The sequence below is a fragment of the Motacilla alba genome, chromosome 4, assembly GCF_015832195.1.
Source record: "Motacilla alba alba isolate MOTALB_02 chromosome 4, Motacilla_alba_V1.0_pri, whole genome shotgun sequence".
Classification (NCBI taxonomy): Eukaryota; Metazoa; Chordata; class Aves; order Passeriformes; family Motacillidae; genus Motacilla; species Motacilla alba.
The window spans coordinates 48092622-48115785 of NC_052019.1; the positions used below are offsets into that span (position 1 = coordinate 48092622).

General features: G+C 36.7%; 1 protein-coding gene across 1 annotated transcript in view; it reads left to right on the plus strand.

The window, feature by feature from the left end:
- The window catches only part of TACR3 (tachykinin receptor 3), a 38211-nt gene extending 15389 nt beyond the window's left edge, over positions 1-22822 (plus strand). Inside the window, exons 3-5 of the mRNA XM_038134367.1 lie at positions 37-187; positions 17348-17544; positions 20495-22822. Of these exons, the coding sequence (XP_037990295.1) occupies positions 37-187; positions 17348-17544; positions 20495-20810 (664 nt within the window). The 3' untranslated portion in view covers positions 20811-22822. The remainder of the gene's footprint in view (positions 1-36; positions 188-17347; positions 17545-20494) is intronic.
- Positions 22823-23164: the final 342 nt, after the last annotated feature.

Genomic DNA, 23164 nt, shown 5'->3' on the forward strand with positions numbered 1-23164 from the left:
GAAAGCACTTAACACCTTAATATCTTTTTATTGCAGATATCATGTTATCGTGATTGTGCTGGTCTACTGTTTCCCACTGCTTGTCATGGGCATCACTTATTCCATGGTGGGAATTACCCTCTGGGGAGGAGAAATACCAGGCGACACATCCAACAAATATCATGAGCAGCTCAAAGCTAAGAGAAAGGTACTGTTCCAGTAAATCTCACTAAGTGAATACTTATAAAATCATCTGCAATTGTGTTGCAACATATCACAGTAAATTCTTTCAGAAACACCAAATCACTTGAAATAGAAGTAATGAGAGATCAGCTTCAATCCAAAATTTCATTAAGTGTGACAAGTTGTCTTCTCTGTTCACTGGCTCTTCTTTTCATAACTTTAATGCTTGTCATTAAATAAAGGAAACATTTGGGTTTTGACTTCTTACTCCACATGTTGCAGCACACACTGTGTCTGCTATGTGGGAGCTAAGGCAAAAAGTTTAGCCTTCACAGAGTTAAGACACTGACTTTTGAACAATGGGCTAGCAAACCAGTAGCTCTTGTTAGGCAAGAGTCTCATCCTACCAGAACAAACATTAATCTTGCTGTAACTCTCAGGTAATTAAGGTCCATGCATATTTGAGATAATCACTGATCAGCCTGCTTATAATAAATAAATTAAATTTTTAAACAATAACTTTTTTGTGAGAAATGCAAACAAGTTTCCCCAGATATTTTCTTTCAATCTCTTTCACTGTAGGTATTGCTTAAACTAACTAGATTTGGGATTGCTTATGAACTATTTGACTAACTCCAGTTCAGTTTTCCTAATGTTGCAGTGCAATGAAGGTTTCTTTCCCACAACATTCTTTTTCTTTACCTAACTTTTCTTATTTTGTAAGGCGGCATTCCACTTTTTTATTTCTGACACATTTTTTTATACTAAAATGTAGTTAACCTTTCAGACTTGAAAAAATGGTACCCTAATGCAAACTTCTAATTCACAACAATGAGCACGTTTTCAGTTGCTCAGTTTGCTTCCTGATGCTGTGAGTATGTTTGAACAGTGGAATATGCTACTGTGCTGCAGCAACAGCAGAGTTGAGTCTTGAGACCACACGAGATCTCCTGCAAATTCTGGAGAACACTAACATTTTCATTTCTTTCAGGACACCGCAGAAATCACTTTATGTAACAGACACAACTTGCAAAAGCAAATGTGGAAGGGAAATTATTAAATTATTGCAGAAACAGGACATGCCAGAAGTTCAGAACCTGTTATCATAATGACTAAGAAAAGTAATCATCTTGTGACATAGAAACTAGAGGCCTCTGAAGACCAAATCTGGCTTTTACTATATGAAACAGAAAGCCCAAATAAATCCCTTGAATACTTTAAAAAAAGCACCTGTTTAGAATTCTAAATATATACAAGAGACAAGGAAGAGCATCCCTAATTAAAGGATTTTAAATGTGAGAGTACGGGGATGCATACCTTCAAGACATGCAACAAGGGAATTAAATTATGTGCAGATATATTATAACTGCATCAGTGACTTTATGGGTAGAGCTCCATGACGGCACTTTAGCTACACTGCTGTGCTCTCCAGCAGGATTTATGAAATAACTGGTATTTGGGAAGATGAATCATAATTGGTTATTCATGGAGAGGAACTAACAGACTGGAATCCAAATAAAGCCATAACTCAGCCTGCCTCTGATAACAGAGCTAGTGCTTTGCCCTTTTCAGGCAAAGAAATAATCTTTTTTTCTTGCTATTAAGTATATAGGTATCAAGACATATAGAAAAATCTGTGCACTTATTATGAAGGAGAAATATCAAATAGCTGACTACCTTTCATATCAGGCCATGTTACAGCACAAAGGTGTCTGATTAGGGTTGTTCGAAATGGCATTTAATATTAATATTAATAATTTTAACATTAAGTAACAAACAGTTCATGTAAGACCTTTAAAAGAAACAATGTTTGCCAGCAAAAGATCTGAAGCTTGAGACAGTTGCTAGTAGTTCAACAGAAAGTGTCATCATTTTATATTTATGATTGGGCAATGCAGTCCTGAATCCTCCTGAAAGCAACATTGAAGGACAAAGGATTCAAAGAATTTCACACTGCACACTGTAGGCTGGACAACACAAACTCATGCTTAGTATCTATAAGGTCAAAGACAAAATATTTAGAAATTCAGGGCTGGATGGAACGACAAACCTACTTCTCTTTGCCTTTTTTTTTTTTTTTGGATACACAGCTCAAATATCTCAGGGACTGACCCATTCACATCTACCTGGTATCAGTGTCTTAAACTTCTGAACTTTCCTACATGCGGGGACTTTGCAGCCATTATCCCTTCTTAAAGCTCCTGGCATGAGACTGACTGATGTTCAGCTGAACATCATTTACTCTCCTGCAATTCTGCAATTCCCACTTTCATAATATGGAATTATAGTCTCAATGGTGTAACACATAACAAGTTTATATGAGTGTCTGATAATATTACTATAAGATTTTCTAGGTCAAAATGTTCTTTATATCCACTGCAAATCCTTGCTCTCAGATGTTGTCCCCACACCCTGCTTTTGCTAGCTAACAAGTTCCAATCATTCTTTCAGCTTTACTTAAACCATAAGTGGGAATAATCATGTACTGCAAGTAAAACCAGTTTGTATTGTTTTTATCAAGAAGTACAGTTCTGATACAACAGTTTGCTGAAAAAAAAAAGAACATTTATCTTATCAGAAGATGCTATTGCTGGCCACAATGGGAAGAATAAAGAGGAGCAGAAAATGTTCTCCTTAAGTTTTGCATTTCATTTACTGTTCCTTTTACTTATGACTGTTACTTGGTGATAATATGTCACCAGGCATCTTTTTCAGTAATTTTCATTCCTCCACACTTATGCTTCTGCCTGTATTTTCCGCTTCTCCTAACACAGCTTGAGGTGTCATCTCAATTTATTTTAGCAATGAAGATTGATTAAAAGCCACATTGTTTCAATGCATTTCTTTTTCTCAAATTTGAGTATAAAATGAGAAAAAAAGCCCCATATTTTTGCTTCTCACAGCCTCCGTGAGAACTCCTGTATGAACACTTCACACATATTTCTCTGGTTTGCTCTCTTTTTCTTTCCCCTCCTTTTCATAGATTTCAAGAAAGTCTAAGGAAGGGCAGCTAAAAATTATCACAGGACTTATGAAGTGATTAAAATAGCCTACCCTTCTTAGTTTGGAGACGAGGAGGCCAAGGGACACGATGTCAGCGTTTAGGGAAACACAAAGATAGTGGATAAAGGGACTGAAGAAGTGCCAGTTCACCAAATCCTGAAATGCAAGAACTAATAGGAGAGCAGCACAAGGCTGGTAGAAGAGAGAGCACTTTAAGAAAGGATAATTTTCAAGTCAGTAAAGAGCATCTGAGATGTTCTCCTGCCTGATGCTTATGATATCAGAGGATTCAGAAAGGTTTTAGAAAAATTAACAAACATAAATTCATAAATCATAGAGTTGGAAAAGGTTGGAAAAGACCTCCAAGATAACGAGTCCAACCTCTGACCGGTCTCCACGGTCAACCAGACCACAACACTAAGTGCCATGTTCATTCACTCCTTGAACACTTTCAGATGTAACAACATAGCGACTCCACCACATCCCTGGGCAGCCTTTTCCAATGGCTGGCAACCCTTTCCATGAATAAATGCTTCCTGATGTCCAAAAATTCTCCCTAATGTCCAAGTAGATACTGAAAGGATGAATCAGAGATGCACTCCTCTTTAATGCAATCCTGGGTGCTGGGATAGTATTAGGAAAATGGCCAGGTTCAGGGGATAAATAGCACGTCCTACTGCCTCTGGGACAGAACAGTACAATAGATGGGCAGCTGTCTGATTCAGAAGGAACTGTCCTGTGTCTTTATGCTCCAGTTTTTTACATAGCAGTGCAGCTATAAAAATACCCCTGACTTCTCACTGGCTTTCGGTGCCACTAAAAATGCAGCTTTCCCTTTTTTATTTCTTTATCTCATATGAATAAATGACATGAAAACACATTAATACATATTTTATACCACACCTTACAAAGAGAAGCACTAATTAGAAATAATGATACTTGTGCTGGCATTAAAAGGTAGCCAACCAGGTCAGACCAAAAAAATAGAAGATGAATTGTTTCTCTATGGAGCAATTTATTGTGGAGAAGAGGCAGGAAAAAAGAGAAAAGTAAAAGAGAGAAAAAAAAGCAAGAGAGTCAAAGCCTAAAACATTGCAGTACGGCATCAAAACTCTTGAAATACTGAATTAATCATGGGCTGACACATATTTGAAAAAACAAGACTTTCCTCATAATATAAAGCTTATTCAAAATAAATAGGTGCTGAAAATATTAGACTATGAACTCACAGATCAGATGATAGCCAATAATTAACTCTGAAACCAGAGATCCTTCCAGTTAACAAGCAACCACTAAGCTTAGACAGACAAAGGTTATATACAGCTCCATTCATAAAACCTTTCATGAAAGTTTGCATCCAGCCATGTGAAACAAAATGTTTTGACACTCTGGGTCCAAAGGTTTATCTTGCATGTGACTTCCTACACCATCTTGAAACTTCACTTCCATCCTACATATTTGTTCAGACTTCTTCAAGATTGGAAAGTAATTATGCAGTCCCGTGAGGAAGCAAAGACATGGTAAGTTTAAAATCTTCACTCATTTAAAATCAGTTATTTTAGCAATCCATCTTGTGACTTATCACTGCAGTGCTGGTTCCCATGCTATCTCCACTAACTTATATTTATATGCCATTTTCAAAACGACATAGAGAATAGAAGTTTAAGGCAGCAGAAAGTAAATATAACTCAATTATCCTAAATTCAATTAACCTCCTCCTGCAGTCAACTAGTCTACACAAATTTGTACTACAGATTTCAAGGAAAAGCACAATCTTGACAGCTGATGCCCTTATATACACTGAATCATCGCATGTGACTAGTTTTTGAAAGTCAGACAGTAAGAAACACAATTTTATGGTCTTTTTTCAGGTAATGATTTGCCAAGGCTGCACATCGGTCAAAATATTCACTACACATGTTTAGGTGTGCAAAGCAAACCAAATCCTAGAACACCCTGTATGTGCAGTGAATGCATCTTCACCCTACATACAGTGTAGGACTACAGATCACCCAAACCTGCCATGCAACAGCAGACTGATGAAGAGAGCTGTGCCTTCCTCACCATTTATTTATTCATGGGGCACGAGTGTGGCACAAACACCTTGAAGATTTGTTTGTGTTTGTGCACCCGGACAGAAACTACTGCAATGGTGGTGTCTGAGCACTTGGCTCACACACCTCTTCCCTTTAGCTGGTCTTAAATTTCTGGGAGTGATACGTGAAACAACCTACCCTTCCTGCTGTGGGGTAATGAGGTGCAGAAGCTCAGTTAGCTAGGAACACTGTATCTCCTGCCAAAAATAGAGGCCTGTATAATTTTTTGGTCCATTGATACACATCTTCTGTAAATGGGTCTTCTCTTTGACTTTGCAGAGAGTAGCAATGAAAACAAAATGCAAAACAGACTAAATAAATACTAGAAGAGAGCTAACACAGAAGGTTAAGCTGGAGAAATAAACACTATTTTAAGAAGAGGTGATCTCACTGATCTAACAGTCATAGCACTATGGCTTATATTATAATGTGTGGGGGGCGGTATTGCTAGACTAGCTGAAATTTCATACAGCTACAGTTAAATCACCATTTATCCAAAAGGCTGATGCACCGTGAGCACCTTGCTGGCCAAAACTCTACTGTGATTGAAAGCCACAGGTGTACTTCAGTGTAGCCACATTCACAAATTTAGCAATCATTGTTCAGCACATTCAAAAAGAAAAAAAGACTTAGTAATACGAGGTTGAAGAACAACTTACGCCAGCTAGCGCCACTTCTGTGCACTCCACAGCTCTGTTATCAGCCAACAATCAACAGAAAAAGAGATGCTTGTTAAAGACTGCAGTCCTTACATAGAAATGTCCCTGATTAAATTCTCAGGCAACTGAAGGTGTAACAAAAACACCAAAGTGAAAGCTTATGCTCATACACTGTGCTTCCCCATAGAAATATACAAAGGGACCAAAAAGTTTCTGAAGTGATTAGTCTGACTTTATGATTCCATACTTTTAATTTAGTCTCCTCTGAGGTTATAATCACGGAGTCATACATCTCTGATTTTGTGAAGCTACTCTCGAAATTAAATCTTTCTGAAGACTTTCATATCAATGAGTCATGCAAAGTTTTGTGTTCAACAACGTCACATTTGTTACTTATTGTAAAGAAAAAGAAAACAAGAAGAAGGAATTCTCAGGTGGTTTTAAAGGCTCTTCAGAAAACAAACTCATCCCTTGTTTGCCAGACACTGGAAGATGTTGAACTGTGTCCAGTGTTTTCTCCACTTATTCACTGAGTGTCAGTTTGGGTCTTTCAATAGTAAAATATTAAATGAAAACAGAATAGGAATCAGCCCTCAGGCCTGTCACCACAAACAACTCTTACAGAACTCCTCTGATATCATCTTAAACTTCCATCTTCTAAAAAAATCTCACCAATCCTAGAGTTCAGTTTTCCAGGCTAAATTTCTTTATAGACAGCTCTATCTATCCCATTATTTTCAGTTCGCTTAATTACTTAACATCCTTCACTGTTGTCAGGACTACAGATGTTTTTATGTCTGTTTCTTCTCTCAGTCTTTGTTTACATTTGTTACATAAGTGAAACAAGTGCTTCTGTATATAGCATCTGTATGCAACAAGTGGCCAAAACCAGACAAGGAATGCCAGCAATGTAGTGTCACCATGGTCCTGCACAGGGGTAACTCCCTGTTCTCCATTGAGAATGCCTCATCTGGAACATCCTAATATCTCATTTTCTCCTTTCATGAAACAGATGACCTGGTCCTGCTATAATAAGTCAATAGCAACTGTCTCCTCCTCATCATTATCACTGCAGATAATTTTATTAGTCCTTAATTGAGCAAATCCCAGAATTTTTCTGAGTATGATCATACCTATGGAAGTACAGTAAAACAACTCATCAAAACTAGCACAGTACCAGTCCAGCAGTTCCTATCTATTCTGTTATATCTGTCACTGACACTACTCCACCTAGGGACACAATCACTACTGGTACCATACAAAGTATATGACCAGCACTGTGAAACTTCATTTCTGCTCCCACAGTTCTTCCACATCCCAGTTCTTTCTTGCTTCTGCAGCAGCAAAGTTACTCAGAAGTGTCATGTCATCAAACTTATCTGGCATCCCTTTATTTTGCTGTAAATACATTACAGCTAAGTAAATACATTAAGTTAGGTAGATCTCAAGACTGATACTTGGAGAATATACCCCAGATTGGAGAGAAATTAGTATTAAATACTTTCAATTTTTTTTTCTCTCCACTACCATTCCAATGGAAAGTGTTCCCCAAATCATGCTCAGTAATGACAAGTAGCAGGTAAAATTACTAACAAACATTAATAACTAAAGATAGGTTTCCTCTCACGCTGCTTCAGGGCGCCTCTTACTATGATATCCTTAACTCTGACTATTCATGGGAAGTATGAAATAGCTTTGTTAATACAGTAGATGCAAACCAATCCTAATGAAGCTAAGTCTGACTTCACAAAGTGCTACACATGCCTAAAATTGGGTTTGTAACCATGTAGATAGAGTAAGCTATGCAAGGAGATGTGACATGATGCTGTGTATGTTTCCTACAGAGCACAGATGCTTACCCTGCCTGCTGCTCTTCTCCATGGCTCTGCATCTGTGAGTCAGGACTGGCCATTAAGGTTATTGGACCTGACTGCAGATGTTGGTGTTCACTAACATTTTGAGCAGTTGTTCCATAACCATACAGACAAATACCTTGTCAGACTCACCAGATTGCTGTTAACACTATAGTCAAAGTCTCTACTTGCAAGTAATTGCTATTACAGTCAAATGTTTGCAGAATAGGACTTTTTTCAAGCTTATTTTCTCTAAGTTTAAGAAAAAATTGAAAAGGGTAATGAGGATCAGAATATCATAGGAGTATCTTTCTGGTGAAAATACTTGCAGAATAAGATATCCGTTACTATTTTGAGCAGTAATACATTCCCATAGTTCTCAAAAATCTCCACAAGAATACAGAATATTGACATGAAAGCCTGATTTAGGCTTTTTCATTAACGATGAATTAAGTTCTTGCACAATCATCACATTAATTACAATGCATGACCCCTCCATAAACACATACACACAAAGAGGCACCTTTTTTTCCCATAAGGATGAGGCAGAGTAACCAATAATCTTTGGTTTCAAGTTTTAAAAAGTTCTGTAAACTCTTCTTATTACCAAGTATATGGACTGAAAACCCACTGAAAATGTAGGAAATGAGCAAAGTAATCATTAATGTTGTGAATCATGATTTCTATTTTTCAGTCTCACTCTTCACATGCTTAGAAATTGCCTAGGGAAAAATTGGGGCATGAGGTACAGGGGAATTGCTGTCACTGCATGTTCAACACAAAATATTTTTTACAGAGCTGTTTTATCATCTTAGAACTTCAGAAAAAAAAAAAAAAAGATTACCTGTTCTCCTTTTCAAGATTTTTTTCCTAGCAAATTGTTATCTTTTTAATGATCTGCCCATAACTTTGAAAAAGATTTCCTATTGAGGTAAAAATAAAGTCAGACGTCCTCCCAGTCATTCTCTGAACATGACTGACACAGTGAAATATAACAAAGTTATTGGAAGCTGCTCTTCTCTGCTCTCTATCTCCCAATAGCTACAGAACACATTGCCTCAAGGTCCTAAAACTCTGCTATGACCTGTGAACAAACACATCTTGCCACACCCATTGTCCATGCTTCAGGCAGCAACCACAGAGAAGTAAAAGCGAAGGAAATACTAAAAATGGCTTTATACTGTGCATGAGCCTTGCCAGTTCACATATTCATGGAAACTGATGGAAGTTTTCTGGTCAATACTTTTTTATAGAACAGCTGGCAACACCTCCAGATCAGGGGCAGATTTAAGAGACTGGTTCTGCATGGTCAGTAATTAGGCTCAGAATTGTGCAGTTAGAGTTGCTGTGATGTTTCTCCTTGTTATTTTTATATTTTCCATCACTATTTGCAGAAAATTTATGTGAACTATAAAGTCTAGGCACAGTCCTAGGGCAAAAATTTCTGCTTACTAGTGCCTCATATTTTTAAGAATGGAAGAAACACTAGGTTAACCGACAAAAAATTTCAACAATGCTTCACTCCAGTGTCTGAGAGCTCAGTGTGTTTTCAAATGCACTGCTGAATTCAACTATACATGTTTGTTAACAATAAAACCAAGATACCTACGAGAAAGACAAATAAAAGCCAAGTGTCTCTTTTTCAACATTCAGATTTTCAGCATGGAGATTATCATCTTCATGGTTCAAACAACGGAGCTGGGTTTTATAAGACAGACTTCATGTTTTCTATGCAGTTCTCCTCAGGTTCAAGTTTGGGACCTGACCCTCCAGACCGATAACCTTGAAATCCCACATTCAGGACAAAGTGTATTCTTTAAGTCGTACGAAAATTTTTTCACCACCTTGGAAACTTCAAAAGGTCTTTTGTTGTATCATCTAATCAGCAAAGTTATCCCATTACATATACTGAAGTATGACCACGTGAACAGTGCTGTGTGCGCACGGGTGCATAAAAACACGTGTGTGTGTGTGTATATATATATATATATATACACACATATATATACACACACACAGAGAGAAACAGAAGAAAATTATTAAGAAACCCCTTCCTCATTGAGTCCCTGTAGGGAAGTTATGAACAAATGAATTTTAGTATGAGTTTTCAGTCTGCTGAGCTTTCCAGATTACTGCCAAGCATCTGTGTGGTGAAAAGCCCAGGAAATGTGATGCAGATCACTCATTCTGGAGGACTGCAGAGCCAAGACCTGTATATTCAGCAGAACAGTACTGTAGTTCCAGTATTACACCCACACACTTCTGCATTCATTACATGATGCTCCTCATGTCAAAACAAAACATAACTTCAGCACAGGCTTTTTCTGAGTTAAAGCAGAAATCTACACACCTCCACACAGAGGGGTGTCTTTGTTACGTCTATTAATGTCCTCTCCTAACAAATCTAATCCTTTAACTCAAGAATTTAATTCTTTAGAAGTTTCTCTACTGCAACCTATTCAAAGCACCTTCATTTCATTACTCATTTTCTGGGGTGGAGAGAAGTAATTTATTTCCCCAGGTTTTAAAGCAGGTTTCCTAGGAAACAGTTTCAGCCAACCCGGCATGGGTCAGCTTATTCTTTATTCCACAAATTGGCATACCAAAGGAGTATCAAACCAGAGCAATAATGACCAACGTGTTGACCATTATGGCCAAGCCATGTGGATACTTTAATACTTGAAGCAATGCTTGTCTGTACAAAAGTAGATGCTGTCAGGATAACACCACTCCTGATACTTTTCATCAATAATTGACCATAGCATGTACCACTTTTTATTGACCAAGTCTTTCCAAAATATTCTGTACGTGAGTTACAAGTCTACTTCTCCTAATAAATTCACAACCTTGCATAGCCATTTGAAGAATGACAAAAATAAACTAGGTACATAAAATTCAAAATATAAACCTCAACATTACTGACATGAACGGTTTTGTTTGAAGCCAATTTAAAAAATTAGACTGAAAATAGAATGGGGAACAATATTGAAATTTTTTGCCCTTTTTTTTCTTAGGTGGTAATAAAAGTTTTTTCTTCAGATTTTGAAAGAGAAGACGCTATTACCACTGCAAATGCATAATTACAATGGCAACTAAAAATAGCTTTCACTGTGCTTTTCTCTAACAGCATTTTGCCATGCAATTTAAACAAGTACAGTCCAGGCATAATTCATAGTTATTTTCTTATCAACAGAGAAGAGAAGAAAGATGTTTTTCAAACTATGTAGTCAACCATCTGCATTACTTCTCATTATTTTCTTGTGCCAAAATTCTAGAGAAATATCATAAACATTCAAATGGCCTCTAATTACATAAATCACTTATTTAATTCCCCTAGGTGAATAAGGTGGAAATAAAACAATTCAAAAAGTAGTCTTCCTGTATGAAATAAGAGTCTGTGCTCCTATTCCAAAGATAACAAAAGGTACCCATCTCATTTTAGGTTCAGGAGGACAGATTTCATTATAAGGAGCCCACATTAAGCAAAACACAGGTAGAATGGTATGCAACTTCTGCATAATTCATTGGCATAATTTATCATAGCATCAGTTGGTTATTGCAGTGTCCAATATATAAGATTAATTTTCAAAAGAGAACATTCACAAGGTGCCATTTCTTGAGAACACTTATACGGAAAATTAATTTAAACATTGAGCCTACAATGAGGATTAAAGGTTCCAGAAAACTTTCGGAATTGTTTCCATGTGGACTTCAGAATTAACCACCCCTATTAGCAAAACAAAAGAGAAGATAGTATTATTTTATTTCCCCCCACACCAAATCTCATATTTGGTTGGAGGCATGGAAATGAATCATGCCACATCATTCATTGCCGGTAAGGAAGGAAACTATTGTAAACTAAGTGGTGGTATGAATCTTAAGCACAAAAGCACTAGATCAACTTTCCCATTTTTTTCCAGGACTAGATCTTGGTAGATAATCATGCCCAATAATGCCAATCCCAAAACAGCCACTCAGAGTCATTTTCTAAAGAACATCAACTTCTTAGGCCACTCAACGCTTAAGACCAAGAAAAGCATATATGGCCACCTACCTTTCCTTGTTATCTAGCTTACAGAAAAAACCTCTTAGGTTGAGTAGCAGACATTAGCATGTTGCCAAATATCCAACAATCTCTTGTGAGAAATTGAGACATCTCTTCTTAGATAAAGTAACAAAACTTGTGGGAACTTCTCCTCCTTGCCCCCAATCAGATGCGTGTAAAATCACATATTCTCAAGGAAAATAAAACTCTTGAGCAAAATATTTACCCCTTTTTTGCAAAGCTAAGACCACTCTCAAAAAATGTCAGAATTGCTTTGGTTTGAGGGCAGTCCCACATTGGGGAATTTGGAAGAAACCAAACTAATTAAAAACTACTTCACTCTAGACAAGAATATATTTTTTAACTTTGGAGCTTAACTAAAAAGTAAATGATTATGAATTCTTTTTGCAACAAGGGATTATGCAAACTGAAATGAGAAACAGTTTCTTTATTGCAAGTAACTAAGAAAAACAGATGGAACACATAAGTCAGAAGACTAAAAGTATCTGGAGCACTGGAATTGGCAAATACCCTACCTGGCTGAAAGAATTCCAAGCACTCTCATACTTTCTCCTCCTAAATGTGCATCTCCTTCAGCTATTGATAATCCATCCTTTCCTATGGGCTGAAAGAACACAGAAAATCCCTGAGTGAGTCAAAACACTTGGTACCTCAGAAGTCAGTTCCATCTCTGTACTATTGCCAGTAGAATTACCTTTGAATCCTAACTTTCTGGCAGAAGAGAGATGGTTTACTCCAAAGAAGCACTGTGAAGAAGCAAAGGCATATTGGTGCTCCTTTCTCTCTGGTGCTTCATGCATAAGCACCATGTACGTCCCCAGGACTAGGAAGTGGATTTACTGGCTGCATCTAACATGCTGGGAGAAACACTTTGTGAAATGTCAGTGTGGCATTTTACTTGTCCCAAAAGAGCACAGGGCCAAAGTTATGATTCCAGGGATTATCTGTGAACTGTGTTTAAGCTGTATTCATGAATAAATAACATCCAGGAGAGGGTAAACAAAGACATTGTTACACTCCATGGATTCTTAAATAATTTGCTTCTTGTTTATATCTGCATAACACCCTGGAATAAAAGTAATAAATTGTTCCCTGTGATATAAGTGCAAATGAAACCAAAAGTCAAATTCCTGTACTTGCAGAAGCCGCAGTATCAAAGATGACTTAGAAAGGCAATAAGGAGCTGCAGAGAAGATTGAAAAGGAAATGATTGCATGGTCCACATCTTAGGTATTGCTGGCAAATCAATGCCTTGCAAAGTGAATTGCTATAGTTCTCCAGCAGCAACTGAGTCTCTCAGAACAGTATACATTATTCCCAATCTTTCATGATCTGCTCTCAATGCTACATCTTAAACCAGACTACTCTTCTAGCTATTCTTCATGCAAACTAGAAACAGGATGGAAAAATAAATGTACTTGCTGTTTTTTTCAAGTGTAGCAGAATCTGTTAGTTCCTTTTCACTGTTGCTGTTCCAAGTGTTTCACAGCAAACTTGCAAACCCTGATTCCAATGAACTTACATCAGTTTTGCTCTTTTAAATATATCTTTTTCTCTTTACATCCATTAATGAAACAATGCTTCTTACTCAGACAGAAAGGATTTAAAGGAAAAGACTACAAAGCACATCAATTTTCTTTTCTAGACATAGTTTTTCTTAGACATAGGCAGCAGTGCATTAATCAGCAGAACTGGTTGATGAAAACCAATGTATAAAAATAAATGCTTTGATTTTACATTTACAAATCTAGCCTCAAGACTTGCATGAAGGTTGCACAACTGAGAGACGCAGCACAACTCATTTAACAAAAGTATTGCCTAGAACAGGAAAAATCCTCTTTCCTCCAGTCATGCTGCCCATAATATACACAGAGGGAGATTGAACAGAACAACAGGAGAAAATGGTGCCACCAGGATAAAAGATTTTGACTTTTAGATGCAATTCACATTTTGGAAAGCTCCATGGTGTAATGGTGGCAGGAACAGAGCTAGATTTTAAGCTAAGCAACTGAACTCAGTAATTTTCTTGCTTTAGAAATGTTTCCTGATGCACAAGAGAAAACCCTTCTAATGAATTCTATGCAACTCAGAACAGAAGGAAAAGCAACTGAAAAATAGTAAAACAGAAAAGACCTATTAAAGAGCTTTTTTTTTTGTGACAGGTTTAAGTAGTCAAAAAACAACCCCAGCACTGAAGCTCTCTTTTATATTCTGCAGTTCGACCTATAAAGTGTCACTGGGGTTTCTTAATGAAACATCACAGTGTACTGGGAAGAGGCAATCAAGTTTTTGTGGTAAATTCATACTGGGCCTGTTTAATTTAGTTTGTCTGTTGGCTTACAGGCACTTGTTCATCAGAATTTATTCCAAGTAAACTCAAGGTGCCCTGGGTTTATAGACCTTGAAGTCACTTTCTGGTCATTGTTATTGATATAATCAAGAAATGAAACTTTATACTGGAAAGGCCAACATTACAGACAAGAACCACAGCCATAAACTGCAAGGTATGGCCTTGCAATGTGTGCCTCTCTCTGAAAAGGAAAAGGACATTGGGAATAATCTCCTCCTTCTTCTGATTCTTTTTTTCCCCATTTCTGCCAACACAGTCATTCTTAGATGACGAAATGAGAATAGACTAGGTCCTTTTGATTCCTCTCACAATTTCTGCATTTGACTTCAAATTTAACCTTAATTGCCTTCTGTTTCCAACAATTTTACACCACACAGACTTGCAACATCTCACTTATCTTCTCCTAGGAAATATGTTAGTAAGTGCACTGTAGTACATAAATACTGAAAATGACATGCAAACCTGAATGATTAAGAATGTAATGTGCTTCACTGTCTGTCATTCAAGTGACTTGTTACTTCACAAATTAAATCAAACACTAACGTCCATCTAAAACCATCTGTAGCTTGTCTAGTTTGACTATTTGCTTCACAAATTTCTGCTTTCAGGAAGATGATGACTTAATATTTAATCATGGATTTCCAGACAGAAACAGCAACAAGAAAGCCTTATAGGAATCTCACTCTTTTAAACTATGAGTATTTTGTTTTAAACAAAAGAGTAACCTTGCAGGGAAAGATGCAATTCTCTGTGGGTGATTTGGCATTTTTCACTTCAAAGCTTAAAAAAGTTAAAACATTCAAAATTAGAATTGAATTGCCTGAAGTTGTGACCAAAAAAAATGTGGATTTTCTTTGCAGGGTAGAAGTTAATTTGGGATTTCTGGTCCCTTAAAGAAAACCTGAAATGTTGTATTTAATAGTAATTTAAACTGAAACTTCATTTCTTCAAGGTTAATTTTTGCAGCAGTTGAAATCTAAAATCTATTTTTTTGTACAGCTTGTGAAGGTTTATTAGCTTTAGGAGACCTTTAAGTAGACTCCGGAAGCACTGCTTGCCTTGCCCTTCAATATACCACAGAAAACTAGACAATAAGCATTTGGATATCAGAAAGAAGACAAACACCTTTCTTTTGGAAAAAATTAACACAATTGAGTACACCAAACAGGCAACCTGGATTCTTTCTGTGATTCCTAGCATCTCTGGGGCATGAGTGACACAGTGCTCAACCAGATTCAACTTCATTTGTTGCTGGGAAGCTCAACTGTTTTGGTTCTCAAGCACTGCACAGATGAAATGTAAACTGTAAATAGATTTATCTCTTTACACTCTGAAAATTTGGACACAAAAATCCTTTCATTCATACCTACAATATTCCAGTGATTACTAATTCCAGGAACAATTTCACATGCACAGCTGGAACCGCAAGGCTTGCTAATTAAATATCAAGGTAAAAAATTAAGACTCTCAAGTGTTCTGAAATCACAGAAGTCCCGAAAGGTGTTGAGGTAACACTTATTCCTGACAGATCTATAAAAACACAACAACAAGCAAAGGGCACCTGAAAAATCAATGACAGGGAGCTTAATTACCATGGTAAAACTACAGAATTAAGGCTTCTATCTATACAATGTGTGCAAGGCTGAAGTGTAAGTCCCCAGCAGAACAGTGGAAGTTACATCAAAAGCAGAGAAATAGCGATGCCATTTAATGATAGACTGATTTGACAACATATTTTTATGCATCATTTCACATACATAGTTCAGTCCAGAAATTTGTCCATATAAAATCATAACCTTTTCCCTGCACACCAAAAATCACATATATAGTCCCATAAACATATATATGCCTAGATGTAGACACACGGACATACATGTGAAAAGTAGAAGTGATACTACGTTTTGGTGTGTTGTCTTGCTTTATAACAATGATCTTCCTGATCACAGGATGATTGATAGTTAACTGATGGAAAGTGCTTCAGAAGAACCAACTACTAATTATGTTTTATATGTGGCCAGGTGCCTCTTTTTTGCCTTTAAGTGATGATCAGTGCATATATATAACAATAGTAAGTAATCTTATAAGCAAAATCTTGCACATTACAGTCCCATCCAGCAGGAAAGATGGTTAATTGGTGCCAGCTATTAAATAAAAAATTGCTCTGTTTCCCATAGGAAGATGTAATGAGAGTTAAGGAGGATACCATAACATTTACATGTAAAATGATGTCATTATTTTAGTTGGGATTTTATAAAAACATTAACCAAAGACATGTAAGTATGGGAAATTTCAGGCCTTTGGATTTTTCCCTTGGTAAAACTAGAAACAGGTAAAACGGAGAAAACAAAGGAACTGTTCTGAGAGATCCCTGTTATTCCTCAGTATTCACAAGTAAGAATGAACAACAGACTTCCCAGCATGGATCTATCATGTCTAGTTTCTTTGCAGTGGCAAAAAGAAAACCTGTGGTGTAAATATGTGACATATTGTGCTGAAAATGGTAGCTGGACTACCATTTGACATAGCTGAAAAGAGAAAGGTGGGAGTGAAAATTTTACATGAGTTGCAAGCTTTCTTCATGTGTTTGGAGCACAAAGCAGAGCTCCTCTTCATTTGAGCTTACTGGAAACTATGGCAGCTTAATGCATGTTGTGATGCTTGCAGAAAACAACAAATAAGAATCACCAGCCAAGGGAATTGTTAGGCTCTGAAATAACACAGGATGCTGCAGTTGCTCATTTCCTACAACCTAGTGTTATTCAAATCACATCTAAAAATTAGGGACAAGAAATAGATTTGCAGACCACAATAAAAATGAAGACCAAGGTCAATAAAGGCCTAAATGAGGTGCCCGAATAAAACACACTGCAACCTTGCACCATGGTTAGATGTACAGAAAAGAAGTGATATTTTAGATAGCCAAATATATTACTTACAAAAATCAATACAAATAAAATCAGGAAAGGTTTTCTTGCTATTTTTCTTAGGAAAAAGAGGAAAAAGAAAATAATTGAGTCAGATCAAAAGGAAAAACGATACAAAAGCATATTCAGCTTTCCTCTGACTAACTTTAAAAATTAATTACAAGAAAATTAATAATAGATGTTGAAATGCTAGTCCAAATTAAAAAGGCTAAATATCATTATTACTTCTTTCAGGTGGTAAAAATGATGATTGTGGTTGTGCTGACATTTGCCGTCTGCTGGCTGCCCTATCATATTTACTTCATAGTCACTGGGATCTACCAACAATTAAATCGGTGGAAATACATTCAGCAAATCTATTTAGCCAGCTTTTGGCTTGCCATGAGCTCTACAATGTACAATCCCATTATCTACTGCTGTCTTAATAAGAGGTAAGAGCTGGTTATGAAATGAGGTGCATAACTTCACCAAGAACAAACTGCTTAAATGGAAAAAAAAAAAAAAGACACAGAATTTCCACTTAAATAGCTTCCAGTTAGTGAAAAAACAAAATGCAAATAAAACCCCCTTTCTTAAAGGTTTGTACTTGAAAATCCCCAAAAACCCAAAGGCAGACTTCCAGTAAACATTCTGGTCTACTTAAAATTTGAGAGCAAAATTCAGAAATTCAGTTTTCAGAAACCAGTCCTTTCCATGTGCACCTGAAAAATTAAAATAAAAACCCTATAGCAGTTTAATAGTTTTGGTTTGCAAAATATAAAAATAAAGAAGATGGTAATTAGTGACATAGAGCGCAAGCTCTATGTTCAGTAAATGTTGCCCCAGTTTTGTTTTGCTGGAAGAATGCAATACAAAATATGATTTTTTTTTTTGTTCTGTAGATCTCAGCATTAGATTTCTACTGTGTCCCAAGATCTGCAAGAGGCTGATAAATATTATACAAATATTTATATTCTCATTACTTAATACTAACTTAAAGTATTGTTTGATAGCATCACATTATACTCTGAATTTCAAAGGCACTGCACCTGTTGAGTTTGGTGACATTTTACAGATACTTGCTAGTCTGAGACTACTGCATTCCAGAATGGACTCAAGCCTGTCATTTCAATTTACTGGACCAGGATCTACACAAACATCATCCTGGCCATCCTAGTCACCAGTATGTCTTCTAGCATTATTGGATAAACAGGAACAATTAATTACTTCACAAACTCAGTCAGTGCGAATCAGTATTGAATAAGTAATCTTAAAGATTATTTTAAATCTCTTTTGACTTAGCAGCCAGTGCAAAGTTTAATTACTGTCAAACTTTATACCAATATTGCAAGGTATTTCTAAACCCCATTAAAGATCATGCAGTACCTGTCAAAATGAATCTAATCAAAAATGAAGTGAAAAAATCCTAACAAGTTTTTATTGGTGTAAAAACACTGGTGCATACTTCTTGATGAGGATAACTTACAACAATTAAACACTCATGATTTTTTAAAAAGACAAGGTAATGACTAAATTCATAGAGCCTTCTGCCTTCTGATGAGTTTTTCATCATTTTACAACTGCTTAAGGATGAGCTTTGCATCATTTACAACTACTTAAAGATGAGGTAAAGTTTTCGCATGCCAGAACAAAACTAACTCAAATGGCAAATTTTCCATTAATTTCAACAGAAACTAGATTTCACTAAGTGCCCAATGTCTGCAAAATCAAAGGCAAGGAAGAATGAGGCCTCATTTTTTTCAATTACTACCATGAGACTTTTAAACTAATCCCATTTTCTTCAAGAATTTTTTCTGGCACCATTACAAAAGTATTTATAAAAGAATAATATCCCTTATGTGGCTTATGTTGACACTTGCAAACTGCAAAATTAAATGTCTGGATTAAAGAATACAGCCAAAGAAAAATTAATATTTTGAGACATACTAAAGGTCACCTTATTCAGAATTTGATGCAAGAATGAAGTCCTGGTGACAGTGTTCTTATAATTAAGTTCCATATTGAAATGAAGATACCAGAATGTCTGCTTCCTTTTCATTAAGCAGGAAAATAGAGCTTGTTGCTGGGAGTCAGATCAATTCGTGCCTTTGCTGGATCTAGTATCAGGCAGAGTTAGAACATCTATCCCCAGCCTCATCTTCCAGGCTAATTAGGATATTATGTACCTAGATAAAGAGAGCATTATTTCAAGATGAAGAAAAAACATGCCCTGAATTAGAAGGAGGACGGAAGGTGCCAAGAAAAGTAAAACAGTTTAAAGACATTTTGGTTTTACAATTCCTGTCACTAAATCCTTTTCCATCAGAGGTTCTTTAGGTATTTTTCCTAAATATGGACTGCATGTAAACAGAGAATGCTGAATAGCAAGCTACCTGCTTGGTTGTCATCATGTGAGAACTTCTACAGCAAACTTAAAAATTTGAAGGAAGGAAAAGTCATTACTGTGAGATCTGTTAACTTTAACTGAACAATTGATCTGAATTTTTACCTGCAGTCATCACTGTGGTAGTTTAAACACTGCTCCAAAAAGCTTACAGACAGGATACACAGAGCTGATGGTTAAAACAAAACAAGAGAAGCATGGCAAGTGAGAAAGTCAGATAAGCTTTAGGTCTAGGTGAAAAGGTGTTCTTTTTCCAGTTATACACAGATACATAGGGAATTGCTTTTCTAATATATTAAACTCTTATTCTGGAAATGTATACACACCAAATATAACAATGGTTTTTATGGTGAATCCCTACCTCTTTTTGAGTATTGCAAACACTGATGCTCTGAAGCCTCAAAAAGTCAGTTTGCAGATTGCTCACATTCATATTTCAATTTTCGAGGATCCTCTTAATTTTAAAATTTATTTTCCAAATATTTTACATGAACAATTATTAGTCATTACATCATTCCCATATAAGCATGCCTTTTAGAGAGAAACACAGAAGGGAGATTGAAATTTGGAACCTGGGATGGTATTTTAGAGAAACGAAAGATGCGAAGTTTCTTGCTGAAAGAAGACGAAAATATAGGTGCAGATCTCCTTAGAGGTCAATCAAAACAATTTCTGTGAAGACAGTTCTGTGAAAGTTGGTATTTGTTTACTTTGCATAGGCAAAAACCAGGAAATTCATTATAAGGAAAACACCACTGTTAAAATGCAGGGACAGCATATAGAAAACCAGAAACTGAAATTAGTTGTTACCACTATCTTTTTTGCCCTACTCTGACTTCAGTCAAGGAAACTCCCACTGACTTCAGCACACCCAGGCATAGGAGCAGGACAATTGGCCAAGTCAGTATCCTGGCAGCACTGTGTGTTTTTCAAGTGAGGGCCTGGGGCTGGCTCTCACAGGGCACAGGCTTTCACCAGGCTTCTTCCCTCCCTCCTAGGTTCCGAGCTGGCTTCAAGCGAGCTTTCCGCTGGTGCCCCTTCATTGAGGTGTCCAGCTATGACGAGCTGGAGCTCAAGGCAGCCAGGTTCCACCCCACGCGGCAGAGCAGCCTCTATGCTGTGTCCAGGATGGACTCCAGCATGACGGTGGTGTTTGACACCAACGACGGAGACAGCATGCACTCCAGCCACAAGAAAAGAGCAGCTCCAAGGGACCTGAACTTCAATGGTTGTTCACAGAGGAATTCCAAGACTGTCTCCACAGCCTCAAGCCTCATCAGTTCACTGCACACATCAGCAGATGTTTATTCCTAAACATTTCACCTTGCTAGAAGGGCAATATTGGACAAGGTTCTCCTACTTTGGGACTTGGTATTATCACCACAAGAAAGCAAACCAGATTCCACTAACAAACCCTAGCTATAAATATTGTGAGACTTTTGGGAATCTCTTACTTTTTTTGCTTTGAAGAGGAAGAGGAATTTGAAGACATATGTATGTCTTGGTCCAAAAGCATTTTTGCACCTTAGCCACAACCACATTTGTAGGGATTATCCAGAATAAACCTATGGCATAAAAAACTTTGTTTCAAGTTGTCCCTGATCTGTGGCATTTATGTTTGACCTGTTACCGAAATGTAACAGGCTCCTTTATTTATTGAAGCAGAAATGTACTGTGTTTTCCATTATGAGTGTATTAATTCTACAGTAACAAAATTACATGATATTTGATTATAAAGATGTATTTATAATGAAGGTCTAATGAGCCCCAAGTCTATTAAGCTGTTTCACAACTTAACTCCATTCCCAGACAAATAGATGAAATTAAGTTCACGTGAATGCAGTTCAGCTCTGTCTGCAACAGTACAATTCTGCAAATATATATAAGAACAGGAGAACATGACTAAGAGACTAAGTTAGTTCTACCAAAGTCTGCATATTAGTAAACTTTAGACTCTAATGGGATCTGTACTTCCAGGGGAATATATTGCTTTGATGAATCTCTCACAGCTTGATATCTTGGTTCTAAGGGTAAGGTCTGTCTCCAGTGACCTTAACAGGTCACTTCTGATTGACTTTATAAAGGCCAAAAGATTTTAAACTGGAGATTCATACATGAAAAAAATATCACAGTGGCAATGGACTCTACTCTGCAGAAGATAAAGTAACAAGATTCATGATGAAAAACTTCCACTGGAAAAAAAAACCTATTTGGGCTCTTTTCACAAATTTCCGATAGCTTGATGCATGTAAAAATACTCCTGTGCCTGCCTCCCAAAATATGCTAGGCATTCTTACACAGCCACGTTCGCACTGAATTCAGACAAAATCCACTTACCATCACTGTTGCAGAGAAAGCTAAATGTAACAAAAAAAGGGACCAGAGAGCAGCCTTTGTTTTAGTTAAATGACTGTGTCAGTTGCATGGATAGATTGGTTACATGAAGGTTTGTTGTCAAAGAGTTAATAAAAACACAAGCAACAATGTGAATGTCTTCCTGAGTTAGCCAAACCAGCACAGGACAGAGCGTATCTGGCTGAACCCAACACAGTACCAAAGCTGAGCAATTAATAGAGACATTTGTAGAAAGGCAGGCTTGAGCTGGCTTTAGTCCACATTCCTTCCCAGTGACTGGGGATGATCAGCTTTGTGACAGTGAACATATCAAACAAGACCAGTAAAGCAAGAATCATATTTGTATTGTGATTCATGTATATAGTCAATTGTTATGTTCTGCTAAGTGCTAACTTGTATTTGTATAGTGATTGCAGTGCACTGTGGTATCACTTACTAAATAAAAATCCTGCATAAGGTAAAATATCCTCAAATACACCAACCTGATACATTAAACTCTCCATGTATGGAATAACTGAAGAACCTGGTCATAGAATATTGCACTCTTACAAAAATGTATCACAATTCCAGACTCACGCTTTCTGTCTACGGCCTGATCTTAAATCCACTGAAACAAAGAGCTCCATTCATTAGTGAGTTCCCTTTTAAATGTTGATCCATGCTTTTCAACAGTCTATTTCTCTAAAAAAAACAGGTATTATCCAACATTGTAATTGTTATCCTCTCACTTCTCCTTGGTTTTGGTTTTTTGTTTGTTTGGGGTTTTTTTTGTGTGTAGTAATTCAGCAAGTGTCATGCAATGCCTATAAAATACTTGTGAATTTTTCCCCTGAAATACTCTGTTTTAAGAACTTGAATTCTTCACAGGTTTTTAACAACTCTGTTGAGAGGATCCAGGATAGTCACACACAAACAAAAAATTATGCTAAGTGTATTAACCTGAAGGTCATGTACTACAAACACATGCTGTGAAGTCCTCTGTCTGCTCATATACAACTTCTGAGAACATACCTAGAGAAAATGTATACTTGTTAAATAAACAGTCTTTTCTAACTATGGCTATTACAAAATCAGTGCTGATAAATTATTGTTTTTAAATGTAGAGTATAAATTTTTAAAAGCCGTATATAAAAGGACAGCAGGAAAAATGTATAAAACATCATCTTCATGTAACTTTTAGGATTCTTCCTTGACAAAAATCAAAAAAGCAATGGTGGCTTCCTCACACTTGTACCTCTAGTGAAACAATTTCACTTTAAGTGTTTATGATATGACCTCCTGGACAACTAATCCATAGATAAGCTTGCTATATT